Genomic DNA, 19978 nt, shown 5'->3' with positions numbered 1-19978 from the left:
GTGTGGGATGTTGAAAAAGGACTGCTTTGAGTATGTGTAAACAGAAGGCTTTTATGGCATGAAGACTGCTGCAGAAAGCAAATGTCTCAAAATAGGTCATCATTCTTGCTTGTCTTTCTGACTCTCGGGTAAATTGGTGCATGGGAGCAGATCCTGGTCTAGGTAAACTGGGTTACTGGGTCAAATCAGTAGCTGGATTTCTGTGGTCTGTGAGAGAGAGCTGGCTTTGAGACCTTTATGTTGAAATCAGTGTCTTTAGGAGCATTAACAATGCCTGTCGGAGACCACTGCTGTGGGCTTAAGGGACTATAAAAAGCAAGACTACCAAAGACCTTTCAAGCTTCTGGTTAGGGTGTTAACAGTCAGTTATTAACTAAGTAGCTAACCTGAGCTTTCAATTGTCTGTCTTCAGGTATGCCACAACTCATGTGAACATGGAGCTACAGAACTTACACAATCAAGAAATCATGGATTTTAAACCAAGTGGCTACAAGATGAAGTTAGTGCATTGTAGAGCTGTGGTGGGGCTGTGGTCTCAGTGGTTGTGGGATGGCAGAGACATGCAGAAGGGATGTGTGCCATGAAAACAGCTGAGAGGGGGCTCAGGATGCCAAGTGCCAGAGGGAGCAGGGACATGCTGCTGGAGCCAGGTTTGCACTGCTCCACATCCCAGGCAGAACAAAAAGGCTCCAGTGAAGCCCCTTGCTGTATTAAGCCCTTTTCTCTACCAAGGAAATTACTGCTCTAATTTAAAGCTTGGGATGTGGTGAGAAGAGAGGAAAAAAACAGCTAAATATTTCAGTTTTGGCCCTAACCTGAGCACCTACAAACACATAGCAGTGCAGGAGGCAGGGACAGGCTCTGGTACCCATGGTGGGGAGGACACCCATCACTGGGCAGAGAGCACCAGGCATGTCAAATGTCATCCCAGCTTGGATGATTCCAGTACCCACCAGGAGCCCTCTTGGACTTGTGGATTAAATTCAGCTATTATTAATGCATGACATTCTGCTGATAGCCAACTATCAATCAGTATTATTGACTCCAGCAAATACTGCTCTGAGCCTATAACTGTATTAATTTTGCCCAGAATGAAAAAAAAAAGGCAAGAAAAAAAAGCACACTGCATGAAAGCGGTATTCCTATGGCTTCATTTTGGAAAGACATTCAGATCTCAGAAATAGGGCTTGAAGTGTTTGTGGCGAGGAATAAGCTTAATTAGATTCATGTCTGTGAAATCTCCATCTGTTCCACAGACAAATATCCGAGATTTCTTCCAGCTCTATGGAGACACAAGGATTGGCTCCTCTCCCTGTTCCCCCAGTCTGAGAGATCTGCACATATGATTATTATCTGGTGCTGTTTCAGACAATACAAGATGCCACACAACCTCTGAGCACAGAGCAAATATCACAACATTTTGTTCCATGATTACTTCCACTCAGTTCACTTCAGCATCCTGAAAATCCTTTGCTGGGTTATTTTCACATGAAAGGCTTTCTGGAAGTTGGACATAACACACATTCATTATGAAATTACCTCATGTGTTCAGGATTGAGAAAAAATCCTTGGCTTTTGAGAAAGCTTTGTGGGCTTATTAAAAGCAAGAGCTCGTTATGCACATCATGCTGCCAAATGAAAAGCTCCCTCCTCTCTTCTCAGGCTTGTAAGCTGCTTTGTGTGCTCAAGACATCTCTTTCCAGTGTCCAGCACATTCTCATTGTGCTAACCTGGAATGAAATACCATTCCATGACAGAAGTGGGCCACCGAGCGGCCCCATCATCACTGGGAAGAGATCATGGGGAAACCATCAGCAGCGACCCCTGTGCCGCAGGGAACTGTTGTACCCGAACCACGTGTCCAGAGAAAAGCTGGAGCAGGAACAATGTTGCCAAAACCACAGCTGGCTATAAACACCATAGCTTGAGCCAAAGCCAGCCGTGACTGCTCCCAAATCCACATCCATGTGGTACCATGGCAAGCCCATCCCACCACCCAGGAAAAGGAGCCCAAATGGGCCTCTCAGCACAAAGGGCCACTGAGTACAGCCCTGAGTACATGGTGTTACGGAAATGCAGCTCTTAACAAGGTGTGTCCCAAGGTGTTGGGATTGGATACACGGACTGGGAGCAGAGCATGGAGATAGAGCACCAAACACTAGTAACCCTCAGGAAAGTGAGGTTAACCTCTTGCTGATGAAGCTACCCACAACGATGTGTTTCCAGGTCCTGGTGAGACAGTCGGATAAGGAATGTCACCCCAAACCCACTGTGGCTGGGCTGGACCTGATGGTGAGCAATACGTAACTGCAAGGATAAGACTACCAAAGCGCACCCATGGAGATCAACTCCAGCAGACAGTGGAATAAGTCAAGGCTCTGATCAGTCATTTACCTAAAAATAACTTATTTCCAGAATAAAAAGCCTTCCAGAGGGATAAATGGAGTTTTTGAGCTAACTGGAAAAAGCTGCACAGAGCAGCTCAGTCTCACATATGACCAAGATCTCCCTCTCTACCCAAAGAGGGCCACACACTGCTGGCAAGCTCCCAAAGGTTTTCCCAGAACTGGGATAATTTGCTCTCACAAGGCAGAGTGATTCACCCAGAGTGGCTGCAATTCACCCCGCATTTCATCTGACTATGGATGAGATGAGCGAGAGCTACTACAAGGATGAGTAAAAAACTTAAGGAGCTTTGTAGAGCTCCTCTTGGTTACCAGCAGATCTCATAACCTCCTGAAATAGGACCTCTTGGTCCCCCTTGCATATCACAAGCCAAGTCAGTGGTGGCATTTGGGCAGGCAGGTTGGTGGGACAATTCGGTACTGAATCCCACCGCATTTGTCATAGCAGATCACATTCTCCATATGGATTATCTGCAAGCCTCTTTCTTTTTCCTAATTCTTTGTTCCCATTTATCTTGCAAGCAATTAAGACTGTTTAAGAAGATGATCACTTTGAAACCTTTTTTCCTCTGATCTGGGATGTTTGTTCCTTAAAATCTAACTTCAAATATTGTGGCATTCTGAATGGTTTCTGTTTCAGTAACAGACTGGTAATTGTAATTAGTTTTATCACAGTCAAAATGAAAAGATCCGCTCCGAATGCGTTCCTTTGAATTCAGTCAAAAGGCACTTCTGGAGCTGACAATCATTTTGACTGGAGTTTGCTGAGAAAGACTCAGATTTTCAACTTACGGGAAAAGCTTATTTTACTGCAGGGCTGAGAATCCACTGCCTCAGAGCTCACTGGCATCGCGAGGTGCTAGCAAGAACCAGAGCAAATATTTCTCTGGGCTTCCATTTTCATGCAATATGGTTTAGATTACACTTCAGTGGATTCAGGAGAGGAAGCTGGGGTGGCGAGAGGGAAGGACGTGAGTAGGTAAGAAGGGAAGGAGGCAGCACTTGGAAAAATGGAAGGAAATGGTCAAATAAAGGAAAAAATGATGCACAGAAAAGGTGAGGAGGGAACGGCAGGATTGAGAGTAGATCACACAGAAGCTCAGAGTTACAGACTGAATAGATAAGGATCATAAGGAAATATATAAGGATAATGTATCAAAGGATTGCTGTTTGGCACTTCAGGAATGGCTGTGAGTCAGTAGAGGTGGCAAAAAAAGGAAAAGGGGGGATAAGCAACAAGAAAATACCAAGAAGATGCTAAAAATGGTAACACATTGAAATAGCCAATATATGGCTCAAAATGCAGTTTTCCATGTTTAGGCAACTTTTGCAGTGTCCAGGAGGGAGGATGGAGGATGTGGCTGGGCAGAGGCTGGTGCTGGGTTACAGTGGGGCAGGAGCCAGTCAAGCCTCAAGGTCAGCACAAACCATCCCCACACACAGTGGTCGTTTCACCTTCCTTTTGTTCTTCCAGGTACCAGACCTGATTCCACTCCGTGTTGGGAATCCCTGCTGGGCAGTGGTTTGATTCACTTTGCGCCAGGTAAAGATTATCCTTTGTACAAGTTGTTCCATGGGTGATGTATCCTCTTCCACTAGCTGGAACATGCTGCTTCTTTCAAGGCTTTGCCCTCTAAATCATTCCCATGTCACTGTGGAGAATGCAATATATATTACGGTAGGCTGCAGCACCTGTATAGTGCTAGTGGGACATAGAGGAGATAGGGATAGGAGAATTAGAAATTGAACTGTATATAAACTTCTGCAGTCATATTTTCAGATGAGCAAGAGCAGGGGCAGCTTTGTAAACCAGCAACCAAGAGCAAGGTTAATTGGGGATAATTGTCATGAAAACTACAAGTAAAGTAGCACAAAACACAAGTAGGTATGAAAAAGGTAGCTGAAAGTAGCTGCTCCAGGAATGTTTTTTTGCAAAGGTTCTAGACATCAAAAGTCAACTGAATAAACAGTATGGTAATTTAGGTGATCTTGGAAAATAGATTTTAAAGGGCAAAATGGGGCAAACCAGAAAATTATGGCTCAGCAAAAAATCCAGGAGAAAAAAAGCTTGGAGGGGAAAATGAATGCAAGTAAGACACTTGCAAGCCTTATTATATACATACCTACGTATGTATAGATAGATTAACTCATGCATGTGTGTGTAATTACAGATATACAGTACGGTGGGCATATATAGTTATATATATATAATTTTCAGGTCCTTTCCAACCCTAACTATTCTATGATTCTATATATAACTATGTAGTGTATATGTATGTATATACACACTATTGATAAAAAAAAAGAAGCCAGCACAAAACCAACACTTCCTGCACCAAACTGAAGATGAGTGAGTTTCAGAGAGGTTAACTTGACCAAAGTCCAAGGCCTTGAGAAGGAAAGCAAGTTGTTTGATGAGTTGGACCAGGGTCTAAACGGCATCTGACTGAGGATGGTTATGACCAGAATACAGTGAGGGCGAGATCCAGCCACCCAGCAGCAGAATGGATGGATGCCAGAGAGCTGGAATAATCTGAACATGCACAAAACAGGGAGCTCAGCATGTGTGCAGAAAGCCCCAATGGGGGGAAGGCAGGGTACAACCTTGAACCAACTGGGAGGTACCCTGCAATTATCAGCAAGTAGTGATGGCCACAAACTGGGGAACCTTTGTCTCTGCTCAGGAGAGCAGCAAACCACGATTCACAAAGTGCCTTTTCTTTGCTATGAGGAGCGCCTCCCCATGCCAGATGGATGGTGGCACATCCAGGGTTATTCCAGCCGGTGGGCTGATGCATGTGAGCTGCAAGTGCAGGGGCAGGAGCAGGGGTGCCAGCCTAGAAAGCAGAGCAGCAGGGACAACCTCCATGGGACAGCGCTGGGAGCAGTAGGGCAGGATTCAGTGTTAACACTGATGTGAAGGTACTGTCATGCAGGTCACCCTTGGAAAACATTAAAGGGCAATTTAAGCACTTGGAGAGGAAAGGACTGAGTTGTAACAAGGAAAAATATTAGCTGGAAAATGCAAGAAGCAGCAGAATATGTTATATCATTCACTAGCACACATTGCTGGCTGGGGAGAGGATAATCCCACTCCATTTTTTATGCCACATTGGAGCAAGCAGTGAATAAATGGGAATAATCCTGTGACAGCAGATGGTGCCTGTGTGCTATTAACTCCCAAGCAGTGTGTCTCAGCAGCAAGACAAAAGCAGGTTGGTTCAAGGGCAAGTACTTTAGGGATGTTCCAGCATTGCATCAGGTTCATGTGAGTTGTGGGGAGTGGATTTTAGAAGCTGGTCACATCTGCACCACATAAAATATAATGATCAAAACTCAAACCACACCCCAAAAGGAGGCAACAGCGGCAGAACCATCTCATTTACCAAAGGAGAACAAGGGGAAAAGAAAGGTCCATAAAGCAAGAGATGAGGATGGGAAGGTCAAGGGAGAGGTGAAAGGATAGTGGAAATTGAGACTAAATAACACCATTTAAGAGGCAATTTTAATCAGCTACAAAAAGAGAGGTAAATGCAGCCCCAGTTGCAAGCGCAGATACCTGCCACAGCAACTAAGGATGGGTGCTGCAGCCAGCTGGAGCATTACAGGGCACTAACTAGATATTCCTGAAACACCATGGAGGCGCAGGTTTCTTTCTGAGCAGTTACAAGACAGAAGGACACAAAAAGGAACTAATTGCACAGGTGTTTTTTACTTGATAATGTCAAATCACAGCTGAAGAAGATCAAATATACAACCAATAGTTACCCACATTGTCGTAATACTGCTAGTAACACTAGCATTTAGAGCTAAACCACGCTTTCCTTGCTTAAGGCCCTTCTCTCTGACTTTGAAGGTTTGGTCTCAAGACATGATGTAAATCATCTGGAGAGTTTTCTTCACCTCTGCTCAATGAAGGATATTCCTATTCTGGGAAAGCAGGGTTAGTCTTTCTGACAACAGGAAGAGAGATACTGAAGGTACTTGGGCATCTGAGTTCTCTGCTTCCCAAAGTCACGCAGGCACCTCTGCAATTGCAAAGCAGCTTCCATCAGGAAGGAGGAACACACAGATGGACTCTCAGTTCCAGGTGGTGTGAATTTTCTGCACACTCATTAAACATGGCATAAAACTCCCTAAAGTAATAATCCAGCGATTTTCACCCAAAGTAAAGCAATAGGTACCAGGGCAGTACAGCACAGGGCTGGCAGCATGTACCCTCAAATCCCACTCACTCTGGGACTCATAGTGCACTCAGGAGAACAAAACGAGCATCTGCTTCAGTTAAATTGACATTCAAGCCAGTGGCCATTTGGTAGATGCTGTTTAAGTACAGGAAAATATACTGTGATGCCAGAGCTAAATTCCCCTATGTTTTAGAACTTAGCAGTACGTTCAGACTCCACCCTTACCACCAATGTGTTGATTTTAAAAGACAGCATGATACTAAACCCTTGCAGTGGTATTTGCATCACACACAGCCTCCCTTGATGAGTAAACGTGTGCCTTGCTTGCTGTGAGAACTCAGAAGTTGTAGAACACTTCTGAGCCCAGTGCTTTTCTTTGCCTGATGTGAAAATGACTTATTGTTGTAAAGAGTGTAAAATAAATAAATGTGTTTGTGTTTGAAAAGAAGCTGTGGAAAATACATCAATATTTGTAATTACAGTGGCAGCTGTTGCTCTGTGAGAAGGTGGCTTTCTCATGCATCCTGTACCCATTCTCCTCACCCTATCCCCACTATGGCCCTTCCTTCCCATGTGCCTCATGCCTGTATATATCCTGTCCCTCCATGCACCCTGTGATGCTCCCTGAACACCAGCTAAACTACAGGCATTGTTAGCACAGGGTACTGAAATGAAGGGCAGGACAATGTGGGTTAGCCAGAACAGCTGAGCCTTCCCAGTTTGGATTTGCCCTACCTCAAACAACAACTTCAAGGAATTGGACATTATTGAGAGCTAATAACAGCTACCAAATCTGGTTCATATTGACCAAGGAGTTCAAGTGCATTACAGCACAGAAATATAGATGGGCAAAGAGCATAACTGTATGAGACTATAGCCTTAGAAACACAGGCTTAAAAAAATCATCAAAGGACAGAAGTCACGAAGGTGCTGCAGGGAAGGCTGAAAAGGCCGAGCTGACGAGGAGGAAAATGGAGTAAGTCCCCAGAGGACTGAAAGATTTCCAAATCCCTGTTCTCCATTTCATAATCTCAGTAAATTAACAACTATCACATCAAGCAGCCAACAGCCTGAGGAGTTAAATAAGCTTTTTGCTACCAGCACATGTAATCCCCAGTGAATTCCAAACAAATTGTTTACTTGAACATATAGGTACTGTAATCAATATCCCGATTACAGCAGAGCTGTTACAAGGTTAAAAAATATAATTTTAGGCATGTAAAACTCTGCCAGTTTGGACAGAGACTGGGCAGGAGCAATCGGCACTTCTTAAAGTCTTTGAAATTTAGTAAAAGGGCTGAAGTTGTGTAATTACCAGTGAGAGGCGTTGTAGCAAAGCAGATAATTATACAGTACAGGAGCATTTTGAGTTGATGTGGTAGTAATCATAGTCAACACAGAAGTGCCCAGCAGAAGGAGCCACATACAATAAAAGCAATTGCCGTGAATGTGTACAGCACGAATTACCTAAAAGATAAAGGCAGATACAGACACACAGCTGGAGCTGACAGATCTTAATAAAGATTTGTGGGTTTCTACATGCAATAGGATACCTTAAAAAGCAGCAGTCCTTACCCTGTGGATGGTACCCCCCAGAAACCATCACGTCAGCCTGAATGGGGCACCAATATTAGTGCTCCATGCGGGGAACCAAGGGGAACCAGCGGGGAACCAGCACCAGTCTGTGACAATATTGACACTGCTTGTCATGGGAAACACCAGTTATGTCCAGGGTGCTGCTGCTGTGCATGAAACAGATACATCAGTGAGCTGATGTACCAATGTTCTGAAAGGAACTCTAGGGGAAAAGATTCAGTAAATAGACCTCACTTTGAAATTCAGCCTCACAGATTACCACTTGGTACAGACCGTCCACCAGTCTGCATTAAAAACAGGCGGATTGAACACAGCACCTAAAACACAAGCTTCAAGCATAAATCACTTGTGTGTGTGTATATTTACACATCTCCACAAACAGCATTTTGGAATCTCTTGGCTTGATGATAGAACAGGCTCCATGCAAGATTTCACTTCCCCGTGCTGGCAGTGCTCTCTCCCACTCCTCATTACAGCCATTTCACCCCTGAGCTGTCTCTTCATATGTGTTGTCCTGGCACCAAATACAGTGGGTCCTCTGCTGTCCAAAAAGATGCAGTCTCAGGCAGCAGCGTGCCATCATCCTCCGCTGCACCCAGGTACAGGGAGAAGGAAAAGGCTCCCCCACATCCCATCCCATCGCATCCCATCCCCTCCTGTCAGTTTGATTTCTCATGGCTCTAACATATGAATAGCTTTTCAGATCTCTAATTACAATTGCGGTTTCATTCCAGGGGAATAAACTCCCCCTAAGATGGCTGTTTGTTGGAACACCCTGATTAACAGACTTTAATGCTGTAAAAGACATAATCTGGGAGCTATGCGAGATGTTGTCCTTCAACACATCCTGATGTCTAGGAGGGAAAGATTTATTGATTTGAAAATAAGCAGATAAATAGGAGACAGGAATTGCTGTGAAACATATACCTGGCTGATCAGATGCAATTAGCAATATGAAAAGGGTGACAAAACAGCATTAAGGAGGTGAAGAAGTGCATAAATCCAGTTGTTAAGGGCATTTTCTAACTGTCCTTACACTGGTGCCAGGGGTTGTCTAATGTTATATTAGACATTAGTGGATCTGCACTGGCAGAGAGCTTGACCTTGTGCCTTTCACTCCTTGCTAACACAGACTGTAATTCCTGAGAGCCACACTTCCAGAGAAAAGAGCCGTATCTTGCCAACAGTAATCACTTACAAACCCAGGTAACTTCTGGGAGCTTATTCGGAAGAAATCAACAGCAAACACCTGTAGGTTTATACAGTGCAGCTGTGAGCATTGCTGTCAACATTTCCACTACTGAAGGATGAAGCCAGACTTGATTCAAGTGTCATCTTTTCCAAAGTTTAACAGCCCTGAAAACAAAACAAACCCGTTGTCCTTGAAGATGTCTGAGGATCATAGCGAGGTAAGAAAGTGTAACTGATGTTACTGAGTTGAGGCTGTAGCTCATGGTGTGGTGGCTGTGCAAAAAGAGCTCTTTGATACAGCATGGGCTTCTTCAGCCTGGAGATGTGAAAGCTTTGGGGAGACCTTTGAGCAGCTTCCAGTGCTTAAAGGAGCGACAAGAAACCTGGAGAGGGGCTTTGGACAAGAGCCTGTAGGGACAGGGCAAGGGGGAATGGCTTTAACCTGATGGAGGGGAGATTGAGATGAGCTTTTAGGCTCATCTCAGCTCTTCCCTGTGAGGGTGCTGAGGTGCTGGCACAGGGTGCCCAGAGAAGCTGTGGCTGCCCCATCTCTGGCAGTGTCCAAGGCCAGGTTGGATACGGGCTTGGAGCAGCCTGCTCTAGTGGCAGGTGTCCTTGCCTGTGGCAGGGGGTTGGAATGGGACGAACTTTAAGATTCCTTCCAACCCAAACAAGTCTGGGATTCTATGTATGATTCTATGGACATACCAACCAGCTCCCAGGACACTTCACTCCTACCATGATGGGAATTAAAGCCATTCAGCAATACCCAGGTCCAGTCCCAGGCCTTGCTGTGAATCCTGATCTACCTGCAGAGGCTGCTCCCAGAGCCAGGGTCCTCCATGCCTTTGAAGCCGTAGAAAATCAGGTAGTGCCACCAGATCTCCTTGGAGAGTGAAGCAGAGCACTTCTGTGACCTGTTGCTGGCAACCCTAACTATCTATGATTTTATGTGTGCTTTTCCCTTTGAGAGCTGCGAGAGAAGAGCCCTCATACTCAGAGGGGCTCTATGAGTGGATGGAGCAGTGGCAGCAGGGTCCCTGGCTGGTGGCTCCCAAAGCTTTCGGGTAGCATTTAGCGATAGCGGGGCTTCGCTTTGCACGCTAGGGGAGAACAAATACAAGCCCATCAAAGCGAGCTCCCGGAATTAGAGACGCGGGGCAGTTCTTGCTCTGAAACACTGCCACCTTGTGGCAGCTCCGCTGCAGGACACGCTGCGCCTCACCAGCCTCGCTGGAGGGAGGGACATCGGGCGGCTCGGGTACGGCCCTAAGGCAGAAGGGCTGCTCAGGAAACAAGGAGTAACCTCCCACAGGGGTATGGAAAGCCGCCTTACTCTGGGGAAGCAGGAGATATGGCAAAATGTGTTTTCCAGCTATGGAGTTTCTGTGCCAAAATCACCATCGGGTAGAGGTGACCTCCCTGAATGCTATCAAAGCCACTGCTGGGGTTGGTGTGAGCAGGAATGCAGACAGGATTAGTGTTTTGTGGGTGCAGAGCCATAGAGAAGTCCTGAGGAGGTGCATACGGAGCTGGTTCCTGCTTTCAGCTGGATAACCAGGGTGCATTATGCCATTTAAACAACCTGCAGCATAGCCATGCTGTTTCTCTTCCAGCAAGAGCATCATTTATTGTTACCAGGAGCCACCACCAGGCTCCTTGCAGCCCTGCTGCATCTTGCAGGGAAGGAAACTACCATTTGAAGTCCATTTTCTGGGGATATTCATAATCAATGAATATGAATATTCATTGATTTGGACCATTTGAATGCTGTAAGGCCACGTGAGAATGATGTTCAACACAAAGCTTTATTTCTTCATATGTTTGACATATAAATGTTCTTTCTGAATCTTTCACGTTTAGCAGTGAACATCACGTCTGTGTAGGCAGCTCCCTTGCTCCCAGTTATTGCTTATATATACATAAATATGAAAATGTGGGCCAATATTTAGATACAATAAGGGATGGATGGGGTTTATTAATTAGTGTTTCATTACAAAACAAACCTCAACCTTTTAGCATAAACTGAACCCAGGAAAATGAAAACTCAGCTCCCTTTTCTCCCACAGAGCAACTTAGTTTGGGTCCAATTAAAAAGTGGCAAATTCAGAAACAGGGAATAAAACACTTTTTCTGCCAAAGTACATAATGAAACTGCGGCTTTTACTGCCACAATGAATTGCAATGAACACAGCGATGTTGACAAGATGTGGGTATTTCTATGCACAGTAAGAATGGCCAGAGCTGTAATAGTTGTGAATGTAGAAGGATAAGCAGCACATCCCAGCTCTGGAGCACACTGCCCAAGAAATAGAGCTGAGGACAAGATTCAAGAGAAAAAGATGCAAGAGGCCTGAAAGTGTCTGTCATAAACCCCCTAATCAATAGGTCTCTGAGCAAATGTAAAGGCCAACAGGCAAGTAACATAAATGCTGCTGCAGAAGATCTCTGTGCAGTTTTCTGGAAAACATCGAAGCAATTCCTTATCATGCAATCAATGCAAAAGTGATTGCAACTCAAAAAATAAGAAATGAAGACCAAAAAAACCCTGGTTTTAAAGAAATAAAGGAGCTGCTCAACTTAAAGCACTGATTCTCCTGTATTTTATTCTAAAACATTAGAAGTACAAGCCAATGACTTAAGTGTATGAAGATAGGCTGAGAAAGTTGGGGCTGTTCAGCCTGGAGAAGAGAAGGCTGCGTGGAGACCTCATAGCAGCCTTCCAGTATCTGAAAGGGACTACAAGGATGCTGGAGAGGGACTCTTCATCAGGGACTGTAGTGATAGGACAAGGGGTGATGGATTTAAACTTAAACAGGGGAAGTTCAGGTTAGATATAAGGAAGAAGTTCTTTACTGTGAGGGTGGTGAGGCACTGGAGCAGGTTGCCCAAAGAAGTGGTAAATGCTCCATCCCTGGTGGTGTTCAACGCCAGGTTGGACAGAGCCTTGGGTGACATGATCTAGATTGAGGTGTCCCTGCCCATGGCAGGGGGGTTGGAACTGGATGATCCTAAAGTCCTTTCCAGCTCAAACCATTCTATGGTTCTATGAAGAAAATATCAGAATCAACATATCAGATATTGGCACTTTTGAAAAATGCAGCAGACAACAGTTCCTTCCAGCAGACTTTTTCACACAGACTTTTTCAGAATTATTCACACCCAACACAAAGAAGCCAATCTTAGGAATATACTGCACCAAAACAGTCAAGGGAATGGTTTATCCCATGACCCAGACCAAAAAAACAACCCCAAAATAGAGGCACTAACAAAAAGCCTTGTGTTTAAAACCCAGCAATAGACATTATTTAAAACCAAAAAGTGTCTGGAGGAGCCCAGCTGGGCAAGGAAATGTGGTCCAGTCAGGCTGGGTGGGATGCTGCATCCCACAGGATAACCCTGGGCACCCAAAATTCCCCTCTGCAGGAGCCCCACTCCCCCAGCACTGCCCAGGAAAACTCCTCACATGCAAATTCATGAAGACGCATCCATGCTGCATGCAGATATTCCACCTACAGCATCTGGCACAACCAGCGTGCAGGCAGCCCCTAGTGGGCTCATGGGGTGGGGGGGACACATGGGGCCACGAGACCTCACTGCCACTCACCTGCCTTGGCTGGGCACTGGCCAGAGACATGCTCCATACCCCGGTACCAGCAGTGTGTGCTGTGTGAGGTCTGGAAACACAAACATAAAGGTATTTAATGAAAAGATGGGAAAACGTAAAGAAAAGCTGGGTGAAAAGTACATGGGAATGTGGGCCAGGAGTCGGGTGTGATGGGGGGTGTGTGTGTGTGTGTGTGTGTGTCCCAATTGGATGAAATATAACCAAAACACGGGGGTTTTAAAGCCCCTTTTATTTGCTTCCTGCATTTTGAGCCACATTTGGTGACACACCCCACCTCTTTCTTACAACTTCGAGGCCTTGGACCTGCCGCCTCGCTGTTTTCCCCAGCAAAAGCCGAGGTCCCTCGTTAGGCTTCACCCACCGACCCTGCGCGCACAGCATCCACCAGCGAACAGGACCCAGCGTCTCCCGCATCGGGCGTTCGCGACCGCTTCAACCGGTCACCTTCAATGCCTGCAGCCGCCACTGCGTGCCCGCGGTCACTCCCCTGCGCGTTTCCTGCGCGTCCTCACAGCGCGCTCCCTGCGCAGCCCCGGGGCCACCCCACCGCCCGTGCGCGCCTTTCCTCCCGGCCTCCGCGACACCAGGGGGCGCTGCGCGGCGGAAGCGCGCCGCCGATTTCCGTCCGTCGCGGCTGAGGTGCGGGGGAGCGCCGGCGCTGCCGCTCGGCCGGAGTCCGCCTGGGCCTCAGCTGTCCCGGTGCCGTCCCGTCCCGTCCCGTCCCGTCCCGCAGCCATGCCGCTGGAGAACCTGGAGGAAGAAGGGCTGCCCAAGACCCCCGACTATCGCCCAGCTCCGCTTCCTCCTCAGCCTCCGGCCCCGTTCGCCCGGCCCCGCCGCGCGGGACGAGCTGATGGTGGCCGTGCGGCTCCACAGTGAGTGCGGGCCCCATTAACCTCCTGTGTGCCCCTTCCGTCCCCTGCGTGTCTGTCTGGGGCAGCAGCCGGTCTGAGTGCTCGGGGTAGGCGGTGTGTGTGTGTGTGTGTGTGCCCTGTCCCCCGTCCCCCGCTGTTGGGGGGGGGGGGGGGTGGTGGTGTTAAAAGGCACGGGTTGAGTACTGTGCGGCACTGATCTGAGTGGAGTGCTTAAAAGGGGCCTATGAGAAAGATGGGAAAACTCCAAGAAGGGCTTGTTGTGATAGGACGTGGGGTGATGGGTTTAAACGAAAAGAGGGGAGATTAAGGCTGGATGTGGAGAAGGCATTCTTTACAGTGAGGGTGGCAGAACACTGGCATAGGTTGCCCAGGGAGGTGGTGGATGCACCATGCCTGATTCAAGGCCAGGCTGGGTGCGGTTCTGAGCAACCTGAGCTCGTTGAAGGTGCCCTTGCACATTGCAGGGGGTTGCACTGGATGAGTTTTGAAGGTCCCTTCCAACCCAAACCATTCTATGATGTTACGAAGTGCAAACGGGAGCAGTGATTGAAAAGGGTCAGAAAAGAAGTGTGACAGTGCGGAAACATTGGCTGTTCCACATCTGGATTTAATAGTTACCTGATCGTAAAGGAGTTAGCTGGCATTGAGGATCAGCCCTAATGTCCTCCAGTGCTGTGCTCTAGAAAAACGCTTGTTGCAGCAGTCAGCAGTAGAAGCCTTCCTGCTTTTCTTTCAGACATGGCTCTGTATTATGAAGCACTCTGCAAGTCTCTGGAGCGGCAGATGGACATGGAGCTGCAGAACAAAATGAAGAAAGCCAACGAGGAAGAGTTGAAATGTCTGGACAACAAATTAGAAGATGCAGAAAAGATCTTGGGGGAGAGTGAGATCCGAGATGCAATGATGGCCAAAGCTGAGTACTTGTGCAGGACTGGGGACAAGGTTGGTGCATGCAGAGGCTTTATGGACTCATATGAAAAACACTGCATTGTAATCCTTTTAGCTAGGCACGTTGAGCACCGAGTGACTTACAGTGTGTTTCCTCTAGGGCACAACTCAAACATGGTGGGAACAGTGGGAATAGGGGAGCTTGTTACTGAAATTCAGGGAAAAAACTAAGTAGCCCTTGTAAGAAAGCCATTTTCCATTTGCAGATGTTTTTTTTTCCTTGTGGTCTTGTAGACTTTTCTAAGGTGTTTACATAGTAAAACTTGAAATCAAGGTACAGAGTTGGTTTTCATAGAGATTTAAAAGTTATATTAGAATCACCTCTTTTAACCTGACTTAAACTGATTCTTTAAGATTATTCAATGTTAGAGTTCTATGGGTAACTAACAACATGAGGACTATCAGCAGAAGACAACACAGGAACTTACAACAGACATTTTGGGAGTATTCTAGGTGCTTTTAACATTCTTACAGTAGAAAATGCTGTCTTGTTAGGAGGGAGCTCTCACTGCCTTCCACAAGACCTATGACAAAACCGTGGCACTGGGACATCGTCTGGATATCATGTTCTATCTCCTAAGGATTGGCTTGTTTTACATGGATAACAACCTCATCACATGGAACATTGAGAAGGCAAAAAAGGCATCAATTCAGTCATTTGAGTGCACTAAAGCACTTTGAGATGAAGTGGAACAAAAGCAATGGAAGGTAAACACCTTGCTGTCAAGAAATGGCTAAGGCTGGTTGTGAGACAGCCACGGGGGGGGTGTGGGGGGGTGGTACCTTGTAGCAGAACACTTCCTATACCTGTTTTTTTTTTTTATGAGAGGGAAGAGAAAAGAAAGGTTAATATTTTGTGTCATCTGTTTTCTAGCGACTGATTTGATTTGAATTTGTAGCTCACCCTCTGCTCCCACTTCTCTGTTCTTAGAAGACAATTTTGAGTGTGATTAGCTTGTACAATTGCCAGCTGAATGCAGCTGCTGCCAGTGGAGCTGGCTCTGTGAAGTGCCAGTTTTACCTCTGGAAGCAGGAGCCCAGTGTCAGCATGCTGCAGTCGTTCCTCCTGCATTTCCACTGCTAGCTTCTGTGTCCCTGTGTTTCCAGGTTTGGAATTTCAGCAGTTCCTGTAGCAAGCTGCTGTTGCCGGTCTCTGCTGGTGCCATGAGACACTAAGGCAGAGGGGACAGGGGGTCTTCCCAGTTAACCACGTTTCTTGGGCTATGACTTTTTATATTGTCTTCTCACAGCAACAAGAATTTGTCTCTGCCTGTGCCCCTGCTCACAGCCACATCAGTTTTGTGTTAGTATGGTTCTTAAAACCATATTAACTTTCAGGTATTTTCTATGCTGCTGGTTGGACAGCTGTGATTTGAGCAGCAAGGGCAGGGAAATACATTGCCACAGCCAAGGCTGACAGCAGTATTTACCTGCACATCTCAGAAGACTGTTGGCACAACTTAGGGGGCTGTAAACTTTTCCTTTCAGCTGAAGCTTACACCGTGCAAAAGCATCTGTCCTGTCCTAAGGAAGCCACTTTCCTCCCCCTCTCACAAAGCCTCCTGGACTGTCAGCAAGCTGTAACAGAAAACAAGTTATTCCTTCTCTGATCACGTGATAGCAGTTGGTTTACTGTACTTTAAAAAATGCATTTACATAAGTAAATACTGCTTTTTATTCTTTTTTCAGTCTAATAGAAGAAGAAGACTGGGGCACAAGAAACCACCTCAAAGTGTACCAGGGCCTTTACTGTGTAGCTGTTCGAGATTTGAAGCAAGCAGCCGAGCTCTTCCTTAACACAGTTTCAACGTTTACATCCTATGAAGTGATGGATTACAAAATGTTTGTGACATACACTGTCTATGTCAGCATGATCGCATTAGACAGGCCTGACTTCAGGGAGAAGGTAAGGAAAGCAGGTGACAACACAGTTTATCTGTTTGTCTCTGGGCTGAAAGTGATGGTATTTAAACACGTTTGTTTGCTTTCAGGTTATTGAAGGAGCAGATTCTGGAAGCATTACGCAGTTTGCCAGCTGTACGGCAGTATCTCTTTTCTCTCTACGAATGCCGCTATTCAGCCTTTTTCCAGTCATTAGGTAAGTCTCTGTTTTGGCCTACAACACTAGTTCGGATGCTTCAGTTCCTAGTTTCACATTCAGACACAACTTTCAGTTGTGTATCTATAGTCTAGAACTAGAACTACTTTACACAGGAAAGAAGAGAGATTATTGCACAGTGACCTAAAATCTGCTGCTGTTTTTGATTTCTCAAACAAGCAAAGAAGACTTTCAGGTACAGTGAGCCTTCTGAAAGGTCACATCTGATTAGGTGTAAAAGCATTTTGAAAATGGCTGTGCAGCACTGACCTGAAGAGCAGGAACAGATGGGAAAGCTTTGGATGTTTTTATCTTTGAAAGAAGTTCTAGGACTTGTAGACTAAAGCCCCTGAAATCTCAACCTGTAAAAAATTACAAAGAAGGTTGTTTTCATGGATCTTACCTTTGGCTTTTGGCTCTGGTTTGTATGTAAAAGAGTGACACTGAAGGAAAGCTTTTCAGAAAACTCTCATTCCTGCCAGTTCTCAGAGTGCTCAGTTCTCAGAGCAAAAAAGAACCCTTCATTTTATGGAAGACTGATGAAACTGAGAGCCAAGGGCAACATTTTTCTACTGTTGGCCTTACCACTATCTGTGAACTAAAACTGGTGGGAGTAAAAGTTACTGCCTGGAAATCCTTATAATTAATTTAAGAGGTAGTACAAGAAAGTGAATCTCATTTCCTTACACAGCTTTGGGGACCAATGTTTCTTCAGGTAGTTACATACCAAGTACTGCTTGTTTCCCAGCACATAACAGCAGGGCCCAGCACTTGTCTTTAGCTAGGTGGTCTCCTCTATGCTGACAGAGGGTCTCACTAGCTTTGCCACAACACTGTCTGCATGTTATCATTGCTTCTTATTCTAAGACTGATACAGGTTATACAAACTTACTTCTCTTTGGTGTAGAACACCTGAAGTACGCAAGAACACAATATAGTTTGTCCACACTGGTTACTTATTAACTGGTGTTCCGTGGTTTATCTAAGTAACTGATAATTTCCATTTCTTAGAGATTACTGACTCTTATTCTTTTCAGCTGTTTTAGAGCAAGAGATGAAAAAGGATTGGCTCTTTGCACCTCACAATCGATACTACCTACGGGAAATGAGAATTCATGCCTACAGCCAGCTCCTAGAGTCCTGCCGGTCACTGACATTAGGCTACATGGCAGAAGCATTTGGAGTCAGTGTAGAATTCATAGATCAGTAAGTTATTTGGCTTTTTAAGTTCATAAAGATCTCATTTTACATCTTGGAATTATTTATAATGATCCGATTATGAATAAAACCTTTTTTCTGCTTTGATTCTAACCATGCCGAGTTACGTTTCTGTGTAAGAGCTTGGCTAAAATTAAGCAAACCTTATGTTTCAGTGAAGAAAATAATTTTAGTGCAGTCTGTGCCAAAACTTAACTCATAACTTTGGGGATCCATGCATTTTACGTACCCTACATGTCTCCTTATCTACTACTAGCTTTCAAGTACATAGACTGGATCTGATGTTTTTCATTTCAAACATACTCTGCAGTCTCAACTTGCAATTCTTTTCTAGTGTAAAACCAACAGATTTAGATCAGGATGAGAACTAAAGGGAAGAGCAAAATTGACTTTTACTCTGTATACAGGAAACTTTGATTCAAATGCCTTCACTAGAGTCATTCCTTCATAGAGAAGTTTCACAGAAACAAAGTGTTAAAGAAATGTGAATACTGCTTGAAATACTCAGAAATTAATTAATAGGTGTTTCAAGAGAAACCAAATACCTTCAATACAAAGGTAAATGTGTTAAAGTCATACTAGTCCTTATGCTTCCCAAGCTGTAACTTGTCTTACTGTTGATCACAGGAATTTTTTCTTCTACCGTCAGTAATGTGCTGTAGACCACCAGCTGATTAAGCAAAACAGTAATTAAAACAAGCAGCATATTTGGAGCTACTACAAAGTAGGGAACTGTTCAGAGGCTTTCCTAAGGAGCTGATTGAATGGATTGAAGATACTTACCTCAGGATAGATTACAAGTAGGCACACTGCACTGCTGCTACCTTTGCTCTTGAAGAGTAGCTGATAAGCTAAGCGATAAATTTCACCTCCTCAACTATGACCCTTTGTTTTGAGAAGGTGGTACTAAGATGTTTTGTGTTCAGATCACTAGAATTCTTGTATGTAATGTCCAAACTTTAGTAAGATGAGGAGGAAGAAGATAACTTATGAAGATATATAGGCTGTTGCTTGAGAAACACAGTGTGTTGACACTGCTGGTCTGTAACAGCAGGTTCAGTGCTGCTGGGTCTGCAAGTCCTTGCTGAAACATCATTTAACCAACTTGCTTTTTCTTTTCTTTTTAACCAACTTGCTTTTTCTTTTTCTTTTCTTTACCTAGGGAGCTTTCAAGATTCATTGCAGCAGGGCAATTACACTGCAAAATAGACAATGAGATTGTAGAAACTAACAGGTATGCTGACAGTTCCTGACAGCCCAGTTGAATTCTGGACAGTCAGTGACACTTATTACAGAAGTGTAAGTGGCTTTGTGTAAAATATGTTCTCACTTCTCTTTTTTTCTCCCTCACAATTCCTAGGCCTGATAGCAAGAATTGGCAGTACCAAGAAACCATCAAGAAAGGAGATTTGCTGCTAAACAGAGTTCAGAAACTTTCCAGAGTAATTAATATATAATTTTTTTTAATGCAAGGGAATGCAGACTTTAGATGTTTAAAACGTTTTGGAAGTAACCTATAAATATATTGTATAACTTGCTATACTGTAGGTTAAAAAAAAACATGACTAGCAAGAGAGGTAGTGTTTTCACTTTCCACTTCATTCTGTAAAACAGCATCCTGGTTCAGTTATTAAATGTATGATGATCTCCTGTAATACACTTTGTTTCTTGACCTCACTGTGTATACAGTGGTCAAAGATCTGTGAGCAGGGAGAACTAGTGGTGGTTCCGTGCTTGCTTTTTGAAGACTTCGGTGTTTTAATGCAAGGTGAAAAGGATCAGCTGTATAATAGTAAAGTAGCCAAAAAGTTTAGTTGAGATTGTGCACTTTT

General features: G+C 45.0%; 1 protein-coding gene across 1 annotated transcript; it reads left to right on the top strand.

Moving 5' to 3' along the window:
* The first annotated feature begins 13719 nt into the window (after positions 1-13719).
* LOC133279325 (26S proteasome non-ATPase regulatory subunit 6-like) lies at positions 13720-19764 on the top strand. Its single transcript, XM_061472903.1, is given in 9 exon segments — positions 13720-13789; positions 13791-13882; positions 14619-14824; positions 15326-15483; positions 16520-16760; positions 16835-16928; positions 17966-18134; positions 19309-19380; positions 19507-19764. Coding segments are annotated over 9 exon segments (1176 nt in total). The 5' UTR covers positions 13720-13742; the 3' UTR covers positions 19604-19764.
* The last annotated feature ends 214 nt before the right edge of the window (positions 19765-19978 follow it).

This window comes from Pezoporus flaviventris, unplaced genomic scaffold (genome assembly GCF_033815535.1).
Source record: "Pezoporus flaviventris isolate CSIRO_AGI_PZ_B2104156 unplaced genomic scaffold, CSIRO_AGI_Pfla_v1 ptg000073l, whole genome shotgun sequence".
In the NCBI taxonomy this organism is placed as follows: Eukaryota; Metazoa; Chordata; class Aves; order Psittaciformes; family Psittacidae; genus Pezoporus; species Pezoporus flaviventris.
The sequence above is the reverse complement of the archived record's forward strand: the minus strand, read 5'-3'. Positions and strand labels throughout refer to the sequence as shown.